An 18567-nucleotide genomic window follows, 5' to 3' on the forward strand; every position below is an offset into this window, starting at 1 on the left:
CCCACTCTCACCAGGAGCCATCCCAACAATGGGGCATGATGGATCCCATCCAGCCCCAAATGCAGGTTGAGCTGTTGCTCCATCCTGACACAGGCCTCATCCTGGCTCGCGAGGCTGAGCAGAGCCCCATCATAACAGCTCTGGCCCTGCCCTCTGGTAGAGGACAGTCTGCCACCTCTGAGCTCCAATTTTCTCGTATTTGAGAAAAGAAAGCTCCCCAGAGAGGACATTTAAGGCCCTGCTGCATAAGCAGGTACAACTGAAAGCTCTAATGTTTCATGTTTCAAAATAAATGTTAAAAGTACTCAATTCCCAGATTCCATATTTCCTTTACAAGACCTGACACCAGCACAGACACTGGCTGGAAGGGAAGAAATAACCTCTGTGCTTCCTTCACATACAATATTTCAGATGGCTGGAAAGCAGCAACCACCTGAACACATGGTGTACAGAGAGGCAACCCTCCCATCCGAGACTACCGGTATCCTCATTCAGATACACTTTTCATAGACGCTTCTTTCATTAAGAAAACTGATTTCAGTGGGACCGTTTATGTATCAAGCATGAGTAACTGTATTACAATCTGGCTCCTCATGGCATGTTCCAAACCAGCTCTTTCATTTTTTTCTAAGGAGGGCAGTGATTCAGCATTAACATAGTTTAAAATATGAGTGATATTTTCAGGGACTCCTCAGTGCACATGGATACTAATGTTAATGAATACTTTTTTGAGATATTAAAAGAAATAACTGCCTAAATGTTCCATTTATCTGCATCACAGTTTCTCAAGAAAAACAAGTACTTACAAATTTAAAAAAAAAGTATTTTCCCCCAGTTCTACTAATACTTTTTTAGCACCATAAGGACCTCAGTGATTTTAATACTCAATTTACAGGAACTAATCCTTACAGAGATGAATCATCAGCAATGCTAAGTAATCTGAAATGAACAAGGACTTACATTTTGTAACTGAAACTGAGGGGATGGCTACTTGGCAATGGAATAGGCAGGCAGAGAAGGAGAGTCCCAAAATGTAACAAATTAATTGTCTTACCCTGTTCAAGCAGTATTTGCTCTCTTTCCCGTAAAAGTGCTGGAGACATTTCATGTTCTGCTTGTCGACAATCTTGTTGAAGAACTCGTTGATGGTTCGCACGGAGACGGCGCAGACAGCAGATCTGTTGGTTGGTTCAGAAGAGTCTGGTTTGCTTTGTGCAAAAACACCGTAGAGAATATCATCATTCAACCCAAGGCCCATTTCGTGGGCTAGAGCTGCACCTGGCTTGCTTACGTAGGCAGCTTGCAAAATGTTGAATACCTCCTTTCGGATGGACCTCTTCCTCCGCTTTTCGGTAAAAATACACTCAAGAGGCATTTCCATGTAAGAACGCATCTCTGAGTCTAAAGTGCAGAAGCGGATAATTCTAGTGTGAAAAGCCTGGGAGTCAAGAGATTCTCTCTGGACAGTCAGAAAATAGACAAAGTGATCATTTTCAAAGGCATGGACATACCTAATGGGATATGAGTCACGGAACTGAGGGAGAATATCTATATAAGACTGATCTGTGAGAAATTCAAAACCATCCTGTGTTTCTTTTAACCTTCTGACCGATATTGAATGCAGCACATGAGGAGGCTGAAATGTAGATGTCACAGTATTTCCAACAAAGAAGTTGACAAACCTGTCCTTTTCGGTCACCAAAACTTTGGTTCCTAAAGTGCTTACAACACAGTCAGGACAATTATCGGCTTCTCCGTCCACCCGGGGTGAATACATACAGTGCACCTCGCTTTCTATGTCAGCAGGGTTGTCAGGGTGAATGATGTGACGGTGGCAGACGCCTCCGGACACACTACCACAGCTGATGAGCTGATCATCATAATAAGTTTCTAAGAGCAGTGCCATGTTGACATTATCCTTCCATACGCTGTTAGATAAATTGGCTTTATCTTTGCAGTCTTTGCATGGCGCGCAGTCAGGGTTCTCCAAAATGGGCCCAGTCTTGTACACAGAAATGTTCTGGAGAGTCTCATTTAGTACATAAATCTTGTTGACCGCTCCAATATAAACATGATGCTTGTATAAAACTACATTCTGAATCGGTGTTTCTGCAATGAAGTTAGGAAGATCATATTTTACATCCAAATTAATCTCTGATTTTTTAGCTGCTGCTTTGCATTGTCCATGGCTCCGCTGCAGCAAGGCAAACAGGAATACGATAAACCCAGAAGGATATGCAGTAAAAGGCTTCATTGTCAGGGATTTAATCTGTCAAAATATATTTAAAGGAAAGAGTGGTTATATTTCATGTACTGAAACATCAGTTTATCAGTCAACAGAAACCCGTTTCTAGGCTGCATGTATTAGCTGAACTATTTCAGTTTAAGAAGTGTCGTAATCTTGCTTAGCGTCATTAATAGTCTTGTGCTAGAAACTGCGACGATTACTGTTCTTCGTGGGTACCCATTTCACTGCTTTCAGAACAATTCACAGAAGGATTTTCTTACAACGAATTTTGCAAGACCCCTCGGTGTGTTGTACAGCAGCAGAAGAGAGATGACTACTTCCACATTGGCATTAAACCAGCTGACTGATACGGTTTAGAAGAAGATGGTGCACAGGTAGCTGAAAGCAAATCTGCTCAGGACACTCAGGACACAACTGCACACAAAGCAGCTGTAGTGCTTCAGTGTGTGGATATAAGATATTTGGCAAGTTCCTCAAGGGGCTGAGCTGGTTCTTAGTGCAGCTGCTCAAAAATGAGAACTAGGAAAGACATGTAATAATGTGAAGATTTGAGCTGGAAGTGGGCTTCTCTTTTATTCTGTTGACATTTTTTATTAACCATGGAAGAGACTTTTCTCCACCAGACCCCTGGTGACCCCAAAGGACCCCTCTCTCTCTCCCTCCAGCTCCCCAACTCACTGTCTTTCATAAGGGCCCAGTTTGAAAAAAAGCATGTTTTTTTCAGCCAGCTCTACTTCTTGGAAGAGTCATTTTCCCTAGTGTTGACAAGGTTTTGTAATATATTGTTAGAATATTTTATGCATCATGTGGTGCCTGGCATGTGCAAGTTTTATTTTAGGCCCTGTACCACAGCAGTAAGTCACTCTGGTGAACCTTTACAAAATACAGGCGTATCACTGTGCTGTAAACAAAGGGGTATCAAGTGACCTACAGCCATTAACTGATGAAATCAAAAAACCTAGCACTTCTCTTTTTTTACTTCTCCACACAATTGTTTGATGTGGCTTGAAAAACCAAAGGCAGATGACTAGTGTGATATTTCACCCCCTCGGAAGATCAATTAAATGAACTGTGGTTATGAGCGTTTCGGTGCAGTGTCCACGCTATGCCCTGTCACACCAGACATCTTCTGTTAATGCCATGACACAGTTGTTAAGCCAAATTTAGCTTCTTCATGGAGAAAACAATTATGCATTCTAACAGCAATATGATCACATACTTTGGGAAAATACTTACAGTTTGGCTATAGTTAAGCGATTGCTGCTAATAGAGAAATGCTTATGACCACTGAAAGGATTTTAAATAGGCAACCTTGAAAACTGCAAACTAATAATAGGAACCAGGACCTCTGTATTGACTTTTTATTTCATTAAAACTTTAAGCAAAATGGAAAGATGACTATAGACCAGAACTGTTTCAGCTGTGTATAAACTCAGTGTTTTCACTAGATTGGTCAAAACAATCCATCAATAATTCTCCTGCATTCCTTGTGACATTTTATTTCAGCATCCACTGAACTCCTTCTGTGGCTTACCTCATTAATTACACAAAACAATAGGTTTTGGAAACAAAGAATTGTTCTTCCTCCCTGTTATCTGATAAGAATCATGATCGAGAGCTGGGGATAAAAATCAGAAACACAGGCTATTTGCAAGTATTAGCTGGTAAGAACAAGTCACACTTCTGGTATTGAGAAATGAAGATCTTCCTTCAAATCAACAACATTTTCTGATATTAATTAGTGATAACAGAATCCTGGAAACAAATCAAGCATGGATTTAAGTTTAAAAGAAAAAGAAAAGAAAAAAGAGCAGGGAGATTGCTATAACTAGAAAATAGCCCCAGTACACAGAGTGCTGACTTCTATATTGTACAGGGCAGGAAACGGTTTTCTCATCCTCTGAAACTTCTTGCTATTACAGAATTTTTCCTGCTCCGTGCTGGGATGACACCAAGAGCTTTCAAAGTTTGTGTGAAACACCCAGCAGTCGCACCCGATCCAAGAACAACCGTGTTCACGTCCCTGCCTCGTCAGCACTGAGCGAAGGTCCCCGCCATGGGAGGAGTGGGAGCCTGGTCTGACTGCCTCCTTTCAGCCAGTGCTCCCACCCAAGAAACTGCTAGAACTGATACATTCCTGCAGATTCACTTCTGACGAGTCAACATGTTCTGACAAATACTAGGTTAAGCAGAAAATTCCAAAAATGCTCTATTTCTGACACAATGCAGAGGCAGGTAGATTGTTTGCTACAATGAGTTTAAACCCACATAACGGAGGTGGCACTGCAGTGGAGAGAGAAAACAACAGGTAGGACAACAGTTAGATGAGGATGAGACTGATTGACCACCAATACAGGAAAAAAGATGCAAGGTTACTTGACAGGCACCTACTTTGTTGCAGTATATTCTGTGCTATGTTCTTGTTTTAATATGTTCCCAAATAGATTTCCCACCCAGTATGCTCCTAGTCTTCAGTTTACAAACCTCCCCATTCTTCCAGTGTCTGAAAAAGAGGATCCCTAGCTGTTCAACAGTAAATACCAGTGTGCACTGCAGAGGGATTTAGAGCCATAAATACTGTCTGACTTACTCTTTCCCTCAAACCACATCTTGGGATGTGAGGCCAGTATCCTCAGACAGGCTACTCTGCCTACACGCAGTTGGTGAAAGAGCGCTGGTTTGAATCTGTGCTCCGGAGACAGAAAACTCCTCCTGAGACTCCTTTAGCAAATGAGATCCAAAACAAAGAGCTTAACAGCAAGAGCAAGGGTGGGATTCAGTGTAATGCAAAGGATGCCGGGAGTAATAAGTACTGTATTTCACCACTACAGGAAGGAAAATATGAGCAATAAATGAAAACCAAGTCACCTTTGCTCTCATATCTGAGCTCCATCATTGTGTCTTCCTTTGTATGCTTTTGAGGTGTTTCAAGCATCCTCCCAGACAGAAATCTGCTGATTCCCACCTATGGGAAGCTCAGGCTCAGATTTAGGGGCAGCTCTAGGGTGGATGGTTTCCCACAATGCATGTCTCCAGCACACTGTGTATCTTTCCTCAAGGTGCTTTAAATCAGAATACACGTGCTCTACTGTGAGACATTTATAGCTTAGGGAGGACATAGGAGTTATGTGAAGAGTACAGTGTGCAACTCCTTTTTTTGGCATTTTGTTTTTTCACAGTCCTGACATCACATGCACCCCACTGTTCCTCAGTGAGACTCCTGTGATGTTTGGTGCCTCTTTTCTGTATTTGACCAAGGGTCTTTCTCTATTCCACTGCTGCAGCCTGCAGCACAGAGTTGCTTTTTTGTAACCTCCAGACCAGGTCTTTGCAAACACACTTCACTTGTATACATCCTGAAGAAGCAGGAAAATTTTGGAGAATTAAAAATTCAGTCCCATGCCTCTTCAAAGGTCCAATAGTCCCAGTTCTCCTTAGCACATACTCAAATGTAATTTTAGTTGAACTTAAGCACTTGAAGAGTTTTGCTGAATTAGAACCAAAATACTAAGGCTATAGATACACTTTCTGAATACAGGTCAAAGAACTAGTTGCTGCCTATCAGTTACAAAAGGAAAACAAGTAATCCCTTTGTTTCTCTACTTGGTTTGAATGATGGATGCTGTTCATTCTTTTGTGACCTTCCCCTGACTTGTGTGTCAGTGTGTCTTTCATGTGTCTACAGAAGACTTGTAAGCTTTGGCCTGTGATAACTATCAGCAAGCAATAGCTATGGATGGATTATTTCTTTTGTAAGAGATATTTTCAAAGCCTGTGTCATGATGTGCTCATTTTTCCATCCCTCAGCAGACACTAGCTGGTATAACTGATGAGAAAATGGATTTTGGTCAACCGTTGCAAGTGGCTAGTAATGATGTGTCATATTAGTGTGCCTGGCAACCTCAAGTGCTATGGCTGATGCTTCCCACCAGGCTTGGTCTTGAGTGTTTGTGTACCATTAACGGCTTCCCAGTGGCAATCTTTTTCCTCCAAGTTTCATTCTCCCTAATTATGGCCTGGGTGATAATTTGTAAACATTGAACATCATGTCTCTTCTTCACACTGTTTGCCACTGTACTGACAAGTCAGGCCTGGCCTTATTGTGGAATAATGTTCAAGCTGTCATAAGCAAGGAAGCCAGAAAACACAGTCATGCTTGTTTTCCTAGCCCTCATTTCAACAACTTGGGTCCCATTTAACTCTGATTACAAAGCACTCCATGGATCCGCACAAGCTAAGACAACACACTGACACAAAAGCAAGCGTTTTGTAGGTTGGTTGGTGCATCTCATTTTTCCTTGCTTTATTACAGAAAAGGAAATGACAGGGTCCTGCATATCCCACATAGAGCGTGTTTGTACAAGAACACGTTTAATCCTCAGACAGGTCATTTCAGGTTAGGTAACAGCAGAGCCATGTTAATTCATATTTCACAAATTCTATTGTCAGCAAATGGTAGCCTTTTCCCTTCTTTAAGGAAATATTTGATAGTATAGTTTTATATTTTTTCCAGTGGGATAGTACATCTTGTTACAATGGGCTCTGACAGACCCGTGGTGGCAAATTTATACAGGCTAACCATAGTGATTACTGCTCCTGAGAATTCAGTTTGTTTTACTACCCTGGACCAAAATCCATGCCAGTTCAGGACCTGATTCCCTGTGGATCAGATGCCCTGCCATGGAGACAGCAGCATCATTTAACAGGACAGGGCGACTCAGAGAGGGAGATAACAGCTTCATCCATCCAACTTTAATCTGCTGTTGCAAATCTGTCACAGCACTGCCATCAGCTTCAACAGACTAAGCTCACAGCGGACGTGTCTTCATCAGAGTTTTCAATTAACCGATTGCACCCGTAGACAAGATCGGTTATATGTAAAACACATATTGAGGTTAACCTATTTTCTATGGCCACAGATCAAAAATGTTCTTAAGGCAGAATTGCTAACCTGAAATAGCTACCTTGAGTTAAAATAACAGAGAGAACAAGGAAATTTGAGAGAGTAAGTCAGCAACAAACATACAAATGATCCCCGAGTTGAATTCAAACAGCTAATCTGAGTTAAAATCCATGTTCCCTTGTCTTCAGCACTATTGTAACTCTAGTTTAGGTTACTCATCCTGACTAGGACGGGAACATAACTTTCCTGCAGCATGATATGTACACTACCGTGATGCATTTTCCCAGTGCATAAAGTCACAAGACTTAGTAGTGGTGATTTAGGTCATAAATTCATTCATAACAGAGCTGGGAGGTTTCTGTGGTACTCCCAAGAGGTGTGTGTGCACGCAGATGGCTGCGGGTGAAGAACTGGTGGGCAGGGCACAGCCTAGGCAATTGCTGGAGGATCTACCATTAACTAAATCCTCTACATATCCGGTGCAGTCGTGTGTGTCAGAAGAAATTGCTTTCATTAGCATGTTCAACTGATCTGTAAGCCTTTTCTTACAATATTCAAACACAAAAAAAAGAATCTAAATTCTCCCTGCATAAAATATGCTCTTTAATATACATGGTCCATTACTGGCTCCAATATACCATTGTAATTCACAGCAGCTATCAATAGAAGCATTTTCATTGTCTGCCAGGTTTATTTTTAACAGGCATTAAAACACAAGAACACTAATCTATCCTTTGCAGTGGAGAAAATGTTATTCTTATACTAATTTAGCATTTTTTTTTGGTAGGTGTCCTGCAGTGCAATGAAGTGTAGAATGTTTTATTTGAAACTTGCTTCAGATCTTAACATCCTAAAGGCAACTCACATCTTGGGTCTGCAGCACAACTGGATTTATTTAATCATTTTTTGTTGTGATGGGCTGCAATGGCACTCCAGGTTCTTTCGTAACAAACTGCAGCAAACACTCACTGATATATTATGAACGAGTGGAGCAGATCAAGAGCTATACATTGCTCAAAAAGACTAATTTAAAAGGTGGTATACAGCATTTGTTGGGATTCAGGGAAATTTGTCATGTGAGGAAGTGGTACTCATTCTAAGGGCTGAGGAATCAATTCCACAAAGAACAGGAACTAGAAAAGAAGTTCAAAATATACAAAGAATAATTGAAAAACAGGGAGGAAATACCCACAATAAGGTAGGTCTTTCGTTGTTTGTTTATGCTTATATTTCCAGATGGATTTGGATCTTTAAATACAGGAGAACAGCTTTCCACATCTGGATGCATAAGGATTGGAGGATTTTTACAAAATTATTGTATTGCTTGGCAATAGCAGGAAAATAGAAAGTAAACTTTGAACAACACAACACTATTGATCCACTCCATTCATCTGAAATGCAAGTCAGCAATTGTGGAGCTTCACTAAGAAAATACCTGTGATGCTACTGTGGCCCTTTACCACTACACTGGCAGTAAAATAAATCCAGTTCTAGCACAGACTTAAGCTTGGTATCTACAGCAAATAATTCAGCCTGGCAACTGACATGTGAACATCTTAGTCCAAGTGTTCAGTCCAAGTAAAAAAGGAGCTGTGTGTGGGGCTGAATAACATGTTATGCTTGTTATTGTACATGTCATGACCGATAACACAGGGTAAAGTTTGTCTTCTGTTTCAGGTGAGTGAATATGGAGGTATTTGGGTTTCACTCCCAATTTTTCACGTGTTTGGACAGACTAATTCATCTCTTAATGCATTTTCACTGCATATGCAAAGCAAAGACCTTTATTGACTCTAGCCAGCTGAGATAACTGGTGATAAAGGAAGTCACACAAACTCAGGTAAAGACGCAAGTCCTTTTTGGTGTGTATTCACCTTACATTAGCAGAAAGCAGTTTTCTTGTATTTCTGAGTCGATCCTGCTGATCAACTTTTTGCATGAGTCTGTGGTTGTCTGTACAGCACGGGGACAGTGTAATTTCCTTGGAATGTAGTTCCTCCTTTCTTAAAGAGCCAAGTTGGCAAACCTGGCTGCAAGCACAGTTTTAGCTCGATTCCCTTAACTACTCTCAGCACTTACTTAGATTTTCTACTTTATGGTTGTAACATCTACCTACCTGAATTCTTGTATTGAAATGCAGAGCAGATTTTGGAAGCCCTTCCTGTCTTGTAAAGCTAACAGCCTTCCATACTGTGATAATTAAAGGAATGATATGGGTCATAAAATGGAAAAGATTAAAAGGCAGATAGCCATGAGTAACCAAGAGAGCATACAGATTTGATCTAAATGTTCTAACAGCAATTATGAATGATCTTGATGCAGGGCATTTCCTGCAGTTTAATTGTCATTTGGTGCTAATGGTTCTTAGGAGTCCCTGAGACAATAACACTTCATAGCCAAACATTAATCTCTCTAACAAAAAAAAAAAAGTTCTGTACATCAATAGATAGTGATGATAAAGTATATTATATGAAAACTGTACCAAAGGATCTACATGCACACCAAATTACTGTTTCCTTTTGATGTAATAGTAAATATAATAAGTATAATAATAACAGCAACTAAAACCCAACAAGTCCCTGAATTCCTCCAAGGTGTGGTACAAATACCTAGGATACGAAGCAAAAGGAATTGTGCTGGCTCTGTTCTTTTCTCTGAAAGAGCTGGCAGGACGGTGTCAGGCAGCAGCTTTTCTGCTCCGCGAGCACACATAAAGCATGCCGCTGGGTGCCATGACTTCACCCTTCTCAGTCAATGTGTCTCCGAGAGCCACGAGGCAAATTAGTGACAAAACCTAGGGTCAAGGATTTCCAATAGGGTGCTGACGTCTCGCCTGATACATAGCTCGTCAAGCTGAGATGTCACGGTCAAACTTCGTGCAGGGTCCCAGAGAGATCAGCACATCTGTAAGAGTGAGCTGGGCCCCCAGGTTCGGAGAGCTCGCCCAAGGGCTGGGATGAGACTGTCAGCTCTCCTTTACTCAGCCTGCTGGGGGCGGCTTATCCAGGTAGAGGAGAAACCAGGAAAAAGCTCTGCTTGTGGGCCTGTGTTGGCACTGCACGGAGGCCTTTAGGTTGCCTCCAAGCCCGCTCCTTGCATCTAGGAGCTTTTGAGAGGCTGCTGAACCAGTCTGGCCTGGCACAGCCCGTTGGGCTGATACTGGGATTTGTCCACATGTATTATATTTAGTGCTGGAAAGTAGACTGCACTCCTTCCATGCCCAAGCTGGCTCCATAAGCAGTATAACCATGATCGTGTAATGTTGTATCTGAGATACCTAGCCCTGCCAAACACAAACTGCCTCTATGCAAAACTAACTCAGTGGTCTTTGCCCCATGAAAAAATGTGGTGCAGACCCTCAGAACGGCTACAGAGAAAACTGAATTGGCTGTGTTTGTAAACCACCTAGTAAAAGTAATGAAGTCTATATTTATGTCGTAGCTTAGCAGAACACATCCTTTATCTGGTACCAAAGTTAATAACCTGATGGTCTACTTAGCTTCTTAGCAGCTTTTCGATTATCAAACAGGAGCAATGTCAAGGATAGTGTTCATTTCCCATCTGTGTTTGGTTAGGAGGTTACGACCTTTTCTTTTTCATGCTGACCTCGCTTTTGTCACTGCAAGTTTATGTTATTGCAATGCACTTTAACTGATGCCCTACTTTCACTCAGTTTAGAAACTGAGTTAATGATGGCTCATTGGCATGACTGCTGCCTTGCTGTGAACCTGTGATTCATGATCTGCTTCCAAGGACTTTACGGTATTGGTGTTCATAAATCCCGAAATGGCCTGGGACCAGCCTATCTGACATCCCGGCTCTCACCAGAGGCAACAGTGTCACAGCTGCAATCAGTAGCGTGGCTGATCTGGAGCAGCCTCAGCTCCTGTTTTTTGGCAGATCTCCCTCAGTGAGGGTCTGTCAGCCACAGCTTTTATTCTGAAATATTGTGCTGACCTTCAGAAGATGCTGAAAAGCTCAATAGTTTGAAGAAGGTGTTCAGGGATGGCTGAACAGTCTGAGTTTTTTCATGCTAATAAGGTTGGGGTTTTTTTTTCTGAACAGATTTTTCAGCTGCTTCATTTACTTTCTCTCAGCCTTTCCCCTCCCCTCATTTTGGGAGACCTGGGGAGCTTAAATGTGCAACCGCTGCTCTCAGGGTTCTTGTTTATACAGGGTCTGGTACCAAGTTTTGGACTTGTTCAAATCCTGGAGTGTCTCCTTTGGAAATCTGGAGCCAGATTCAAGGAGTTTGTGAGATAAGCAAAGAGGCTGTTTCCAAACTTCAGAGAGTATTTACCTTTCTCATAGGGGTAACATGAGGATAAAATAGCTCATTCTTACAAAACACCTCCAAAATATGAAGGGCTTAGTGCCGGTGTTCACAACAGGCACAGCACAGCAAGGCTGAGCTGTAGGATGGTGCCTGCCATAAAGGAGTTGATTTAAAACCATCGTCTTCATCCCTGCATGAACAGGTTGGCCAAAGGTCTAAATCTGGGACTAGGGCTCGGCTCTACCCCTCTCTGCCCCCTGCTCTCCCTTGGGTGCAGGCAGCCCCTGCCTGCGCTCTCCGGCCCTTCTGCCATGAGAGATCCAGCATCCCACTCCGACGGCTGTTCCTCGCTCTCCTCCTCCTGTCCTGGTGGGAAGATGCAGAGAGTGGAAGGTGTGGATGTGAATCCTCTTAGGCAAAGCCGTCCTCATGCTTCGGAGCCGAGCGGGCCAGGAGGAAGAGCAGGGATTTAGAGTGGGACTGGAAGCCGCCTGTCAGCAGCAGGACCCGTCTGTGGTGCCCGGCTCCATCCTGTCTGGGGACTGCAAACGAGCTTAGCTGGGAGCTGTAACCCGGCCAGGACCGAGGGCCTCTTACTGCTCCACGTGATTTCTTCTCCTGCAGAGCTGAAGCTCAGGTGAGATCCAGGGCATAGTCAGCACGAAGTGCAGGCACCGGTTAATCTAAGCACCTAAGAGCTTTGTGGCCAGCGAGTGTTAGCTTTCTGGATCCCTTTCTTGGACTTACGCCCTGAACTCACTCTAAACCCCATTTTCGATGCCAAAGTAGCCTCTCTGGATCTTACCCATAATTTTAAGCTTGGTCTGCTTATCCAAAAGGAAAATAAAATGGCAATGGTAAAATTGGAAATGTCAGTTAATGTATGTTTTTAATTTAGGACTTTATATTACAATCATTGCTCCTGCGCATGAGGTTTTGTTAAGTAGTTGATAGCACTGAATTCAAGACTTCAGGCACTGAGCAAAGGTCACCATCAGTTAACAAGAACATTTCCTTTTGCATCCCTGCTCCTACTTAAAATACTCAAATTATATTGTATTGCTTATTAACACCATGTATGTCATGTTCAAATAAAAAAATGGACTACTCGTGTGATTAATAATTACTCACTCGATCAATTTAAATTTGAACAAGATACAGCTGTTGGAAGTGATGACGGGAGAGATCTAAATTCTTACACATCTGGCTTTTCACACGAAAGCCTGGTTTCAGACCTAAGGTTTGTCAGGGTAAGTTACATTCCTTTACTGTGAAGCCACCACCTTTTCCAAGACTTGACTCCACAGTCTTTATGCAAACAATATTTTCATCGATTCCTGTGATAGTTGAGCTGACTAAGGACTAGAAAACAGGGTGCTTAAAACGCCTGAAAGGCAGAAGATCTGTTGACATGACAGAATCTCAATATTACCTCTTTTAAAATGAGCAATAGATGATACAGGGTAAATACTGAGATGTAGAAGGCATAACTTAACAGGGATGATAGGTGCAGAAGAGTAAACCTTTAAAAATCTTATATATTGTTAATGAAGATAATCATTAAAGAAAGACTGAAGTAACCTACATTGCATTTCCAAGTAACTAGCTAATGGACACAGGCATTATCTTTTCATATGCCTTTGAAATCCCTACAAACCATGCCTAGTCAAATATTTGACTGATGGGCTTTTACCCCTATTAATAGCATGCAATGGAGGTCTCGGTAAATGACCTACCTTCAGATTTGCCTTTTCCAGAAGGGAAAGGGGTATTTTCTTATCCTTTAGCCACCTCTTATTGCTCCTTGCTGCTTCCTGAAAGGCTTTTTGTACTGTGAAAACAATTCACAGGTTGTTACCTTATTTTTGTGCCCTGCAGGGATTTCAGGCGCGTACTCTCCTCAGATGAGGAGGAAGCCCTCCCGCTGCAGTCAGGGGAACTTTGGAAGCCGTGCATGCTTATCTGCAGGCAGAGGTTGGCCCAGCCTGTGTTTAGTTTACAAGAGAAATGTGGTTTTATTTGCATAAAAGGAGTTCTTTCAAAGCATGTTATATGAAAACCTCTCAATTTGAAAACAAACACAAAACCCACCATGCAGCAATTTTCAGGAAGCAGCAAAGATGTCTCTGAGCTCTCCCCAAGCTGATTTTATCATGGCAGCTTACATCTGAAGAAGAACAAACACATGCTTATTTTTGTAAATGTGTTTTCAGAAGGAAAGAAAACTCCAGAGAACTGGCAAACAGTCCTGACTGATAATAACCATGCACAGTGTTTTCCCTTTTTAGCCCTGCAGAAAAAACAAGGGATTCAGTTCTGCAATTAGGAGGCCATTAATGATTTCTGTGATTTCATGCACTCTGTGCTGACTTTATACCTACCTCCTGGCTGGCTCTCATCTCTCCCACCTTCTGTTAGGATGCTCTGCATACAGAGCTCCTCCTCTCACATAGCCTGCCATAGTTATCTGGGAAAAAAGATAACTGTTGCTGGTCAGGTCTTTCTGAATATAACCAGGAGAGGGAGGGAATCATCCCTTTCTCACAAATGGACATGCCTTGCAATCCATCTCTTTTGTATACATAAGGTCGGGATAATAAGGACAAAAATCCAATGGAATTTGATACAAAGAGGAGTAACTGAATTCTATGGGATTTAGTGGAAGATAAAATGTAATGGAGTTTTAATATATTGCAGTTCTGAAGCACGAACAGAACTGATACTAAATTTCATAGGATAGCTCAAAAACTTACAGTAAGGTTTCCATGTTGGGTAGATTCAATAGGATTTTCCCATTGTGGAAATGTGATTGACGAGCCAAGGGGGAGAACTGGCAAGATCTGGAGAATGTCACAGGAAAGGACATCCCCAGACAAGGAGCTATTTAATCCTCTGAGAAGGCAAAAGGACACAGTGAAATGTTGCCATATTCTCTGGTGATTCATATGTAAGGCCAGTGTTTGCAATACCAGGAAAAACAAACATTTGGGAGATTCTGACTACAAAATACTTAATAAACACTAAATACTAGGAAATGGGGAAAACAAAGCAAATCATACAAATAAAGCCATAGTCCAAGTGTGGGTCCTCTACCTGTTCTCAGCACTTGCATAGTTTCCACTGAAGGTGATGGAATTTACTTGCATCTAGACACCCTGAGTTTAACTAAAGGCACCTACATCCTGGCTGGGGGAACACCCCCATTTACTATTGGGAAGCGCTGCAAACAAAAACAAGGATAAAACTCATTATCATGCAGCACTCCGTCCTTGAACACATATGGGAAGGCAACAGCAAAGTGGATGCCAAAGTTTTCCTTCATCGGAAGGGTTAAACAACAGTTAAGATAAAGTTTTCAATCAGCTACTGTGAGCTAAATTGCATCCTCAAACACGCACAACATTTTCCACTGATTTGAATGGACGGCAAACACATTTTTCAGGGTGAAATTTGGATTATATTCTCTGATGCAGAAGTGCTTAATCACATAGGGAGCTTCACATTGGCTCACTGCTTCACTGGAGTCCAATACTGTTTGCATTCTACCTACCTTTTAAAGCATTATTAATATTGCGATTGTATTTTTTTTACTGCGGCTTTGGGCATTTGTAAGAATGATATCAAATACCGAGTATTAACAAGAAACATTTTTCCCCAGCAAAAATATTAGCCTCTAATCCAAAGAGCAAAAGCAATAAACCTAAAGAGTTTAAGCAAAGGTTTTGCAGGACAGTAATATATAACATTTAAAATTAGCACCCACTTTCTAGAAGTAGACAGGAAAACTGAATATAACTCCAGTAATTCATTTAACATTTTAAATGACATTAGGAAAGAGGAATTAATCAACTTTTGACATGAATTCAACTACCAACACCTTTGTCTTCAGTAAAGCTGCCTCTCTCTGCTTTATCCTGCTTTCTCAGACCTAACCAATAGAATCTGGTATTTTTGGATGAGAAGACATATGTCATGAAGACACATGAAAATGATATAATAATACCCATAACAGATACGGGGATATGTAATAACAGATAAAAGGATATATAATTCCCTTAACAGAAATCCTAATACAATTTTGGCTGTATCACAGTATTAAAGATAGAGAGAAATCCAAGCCTCAGTTACCCCAGCATGTCTGAAGACGAATGAAGCTTGTGAAGTTATTTCAGTTTTACAGAGCAAAACATGTTCTTTTCTAGTCACGCATTCGGGACAACGCACAGATTTGGGAATTTTCTCAAAGGCGGGTGTTACTTGGAAACCTGCTACCTTTATCCTCATAGGATCATCCATGGGGTGGGTGTGAGGTGGGGAACAGCAAACCCCAGTGTCTTAATAAATATCTCTAATGGTCCTGAAATGTTGGTGATTTAGTTTGGGCCAACCAATCCAAGACATATTCTTATTCATGATAAAGCTAAAGACAAAACAGTAAAAAACCATGTATGTCTCTAAGTATTCACATGGCACAATAGACCTCTACCAAGCTTGAAACCATGCTAGCTAGAACAGTTTCAATATGGAAAAAACAATGTAAATGAAAGGTGAGGTTCAGCATCCAGCTCAAACAAACTAAAAAATAAACAAAGAAACAAAAGAAATAATACCTCCTAAAATAAGGGAAAATAAGTAAGTTTGGAATTCTAACTGTAGCTGTAATTGTTTTAATCTGCTCATTAAGACATGCTCGGAAAGGATTTCTGTTTCCACAAAATTTAGACAAAAATAAATAGTTCCTGCAGGAATTATCAATTTGTACAAATATTAATGAGAAAAATTTCATGTGGAAAAAGATACCCCAATCTTCTATTAAAGTTGAAGGAGAGGAAATCCATTTTGCAAATACTGTGCAAACACACACAAAGGCAAAGCAAAACCCAGTGTCCACGAAGAGCCAGTGGCAAAACTCCCAGGGACAACCATGAGGCCACGGTCTGGCTCATGGTTCCTACCAGGCAAGCAGCACAAGCACAAAAGGAGGTATAAAAAGCAAGGTGCTTAAGACCCACATGTGTTGTAGGTCCGAGCCGTTGTGGTGGGTGACAGAGGGACTGGAATTGAGCTGAGGGCAATGTTCTGCCAGATGTGGGCAGGGGCAGCAGCCGGCACAGCTGGGGCTGGGACACGGACATCCCACACCAGGGCCATGTGGCTCTCAGCCCTAACAAACGCTCAGCATAATCAGTCCATTAGTCCAGGTTTCTCCCAGTCCCAGAGAGTTGTTTAAAATGAGCATTATTTGAAGCAAACCAGAAACCTTAACACTGTTTTTAATAAATAACTATAACTTTACTGCCTAAATTCAGGGTGGTCCAGCCTCTTTACTGTTATAGGCAAAATGCCTTTATGAGTGTCTTAACAACTCTCCCTTCTGAAGGAGGTTCAGCTATGGCACGTAGGGTGCAGAGGCACACTACAAGGTCACAAACATAGGCACCCCAGATAGCAAGATGCAGGAGTGTTATATATGCTTTATTTTCTGGTCACCTGCCCATGTCTACACGTCTGAAAGCCCTTCAGGTACCGCACGCAATCCTGCAGTTGGGCTCTCGCCTGGAGGCTGCCTGTTGGGCTACTCTTCGCTCTATAAAGAGAATCAGAAGATTTTCCAGGACTCTCTTCAGTCGCAACCAAAGCTATGATTCTAGTCATTTTATAAAATAAATTATACATTTGGCAAATTTCATATCCTTATGCTGAAAGAACATCTGCCTGAAGCCAAAAACTTCCTGTGTGGGAAGTGAACAACTCACATTGTATAAAATTGTCAATAAAAGTTAATTTCTTATTGCCTAAATCTAGCTGTCTTTATAACTGTGCCACCTCAATTAACTGAGTCTGCTTGTAGAAGTGTAACTGAGAGGCCCCTATGCTTCATCATCAACTCCAGAGCCATGCTATTTTGAAAATAAAAGACCTGTATCCTGTCCAAAAAATAAACTCTGGAGGTGACTTGCCGTGTTGCCATTTTGGATTACAAAAAAAAAAATACTCGGCCAACACACAGGGGAAGGCTTAATTCCAGCAAACACACACATAAACAGGAAATCTCTCTCCAGTCAGAAGGTATTTTTCCTTCGTACAATGGGGTTCAAAGATGTGTCATCATATAGTTTAAAACAATTGCTAAGGAACCTTACCATTTCCAATAGCTTAGGAGTACAGTCAGCTTCCACGGTCGAAAGCCTGTCCGAACTTGCATGGGAAGCACACAAACACTAGCAAATATATGCTGGCTTAGGCCAGCGCAGAGTTTTTAATCAATAAGCACGTCAAGCTGGGGGATGGGGAGGGGAGGGAATCAATTTTCAGAAGGCAAATGGTAACAACTGTAGATTTAATCAAATTGCAGCTGCAATCCCTTACTATTCTCAATATTTTTGAAAGAAAGTAGCTCCATGGCAAAGAATGAATTTCAATAAATGTCACATATTTAGTTATATTGCAGATTTTTTAAATTTATCAAGCTAGGTCACTGATCCTTCACAGAAATGATACCAGGACACGTCAAAAAGATTCTGATACTGTTTAGTTGAATAAACGTCAAAATGAAGGAGCTACGGTAGAGGAAAGCAACTTACACAGAAATTGTTATTTCTCTGTGACTACAGGAAAAAAGATCTGCCAATGTGACCCTTCAAAGAGAGGTTGAAGCTGCAATGTACACAGCAAAATGGATAGCTATCAAATACCATGGCGATGGCCATGGTGTGAACACTTGAGCAAAATGAAAATCTTCTGAAAGCATTCGGCAATTTTCCTTTCACATGCATTTGCAACCAAATTTATCATGAATTCAAACGAGATCCCTTCCACTGCCTCCCACACAAAAGGACAATTGCATGTTCATTTTCTTGGGATAAGCAGAAGAGACTATCATGGAGCTGTAGGATGTGCAAAAAAAGCATTTTGTTTAAGTATTTTGAGCTTATTAAACTCCTCAGCATTACAGAAACTCTTCTGTTATTGACACCTGCTTGAAAAATGAAATGCTGCAAGGCATTTGCTTCCCTGGAGACTGGTGTGCCGGGGGGCGGAGGAGAGGGGTTTCAGGGCATCCACCGCCTCCCTGTTTGCACCCCACGCGCCCTGCACCTGGGTTATGCACACAGCCTCTCCTTAAAATACCAGGGTTAT

At 41.6% G+C, this 18567-nt stretch overlaps 1 protein-coding gene across 9 annotated transcripts in view; it reads right to left on the bottom strand.

Moving 5' to 3' along the window:
- Window positions 1-18567, bottom strand: part of MET (MET proto-oncogene, receptor tyrosine kinase) — a 136034-nt gene that overhangs the window by 68579 nt on the left and 48888 nt on the right. For 6 of the 9 annotated variants that reach the window (XM_072861458.1, XM_072861494.1, XM_072861475.1 and 3 more), the window contains one exon: window positions 1055-2269. In XM_072861458.1, coding sequence (XP_072717559.1) covers window positions 1055-2254 — 1200 coding nt within the window. In that variant the 5' untranslated portion in view covers window positions 2255-2269. The remainder of the gene's footprint in view (window positions 1-1054; window positions 2270-18567) is intronic. The other 3 variants (XM_072861504.1, XM_072861485.1, XM_072861512.1) reach the window with 3 other exon arrangements.

The sequence above is a fragment of the Ciconia boyciana genome, chromosome 1 (genome assembly GCF_034638445.1).
Source record: "Ciconia boyciana chromosome 1, ASM3463844v1, whole genome shotgun sequence".
Lineage (NCBI taxonomy): Eukaryota > Metazoa > Chordata > Aves > Ciconiiformes > Ciconiidae > Ciconia > Ciconia boyciana.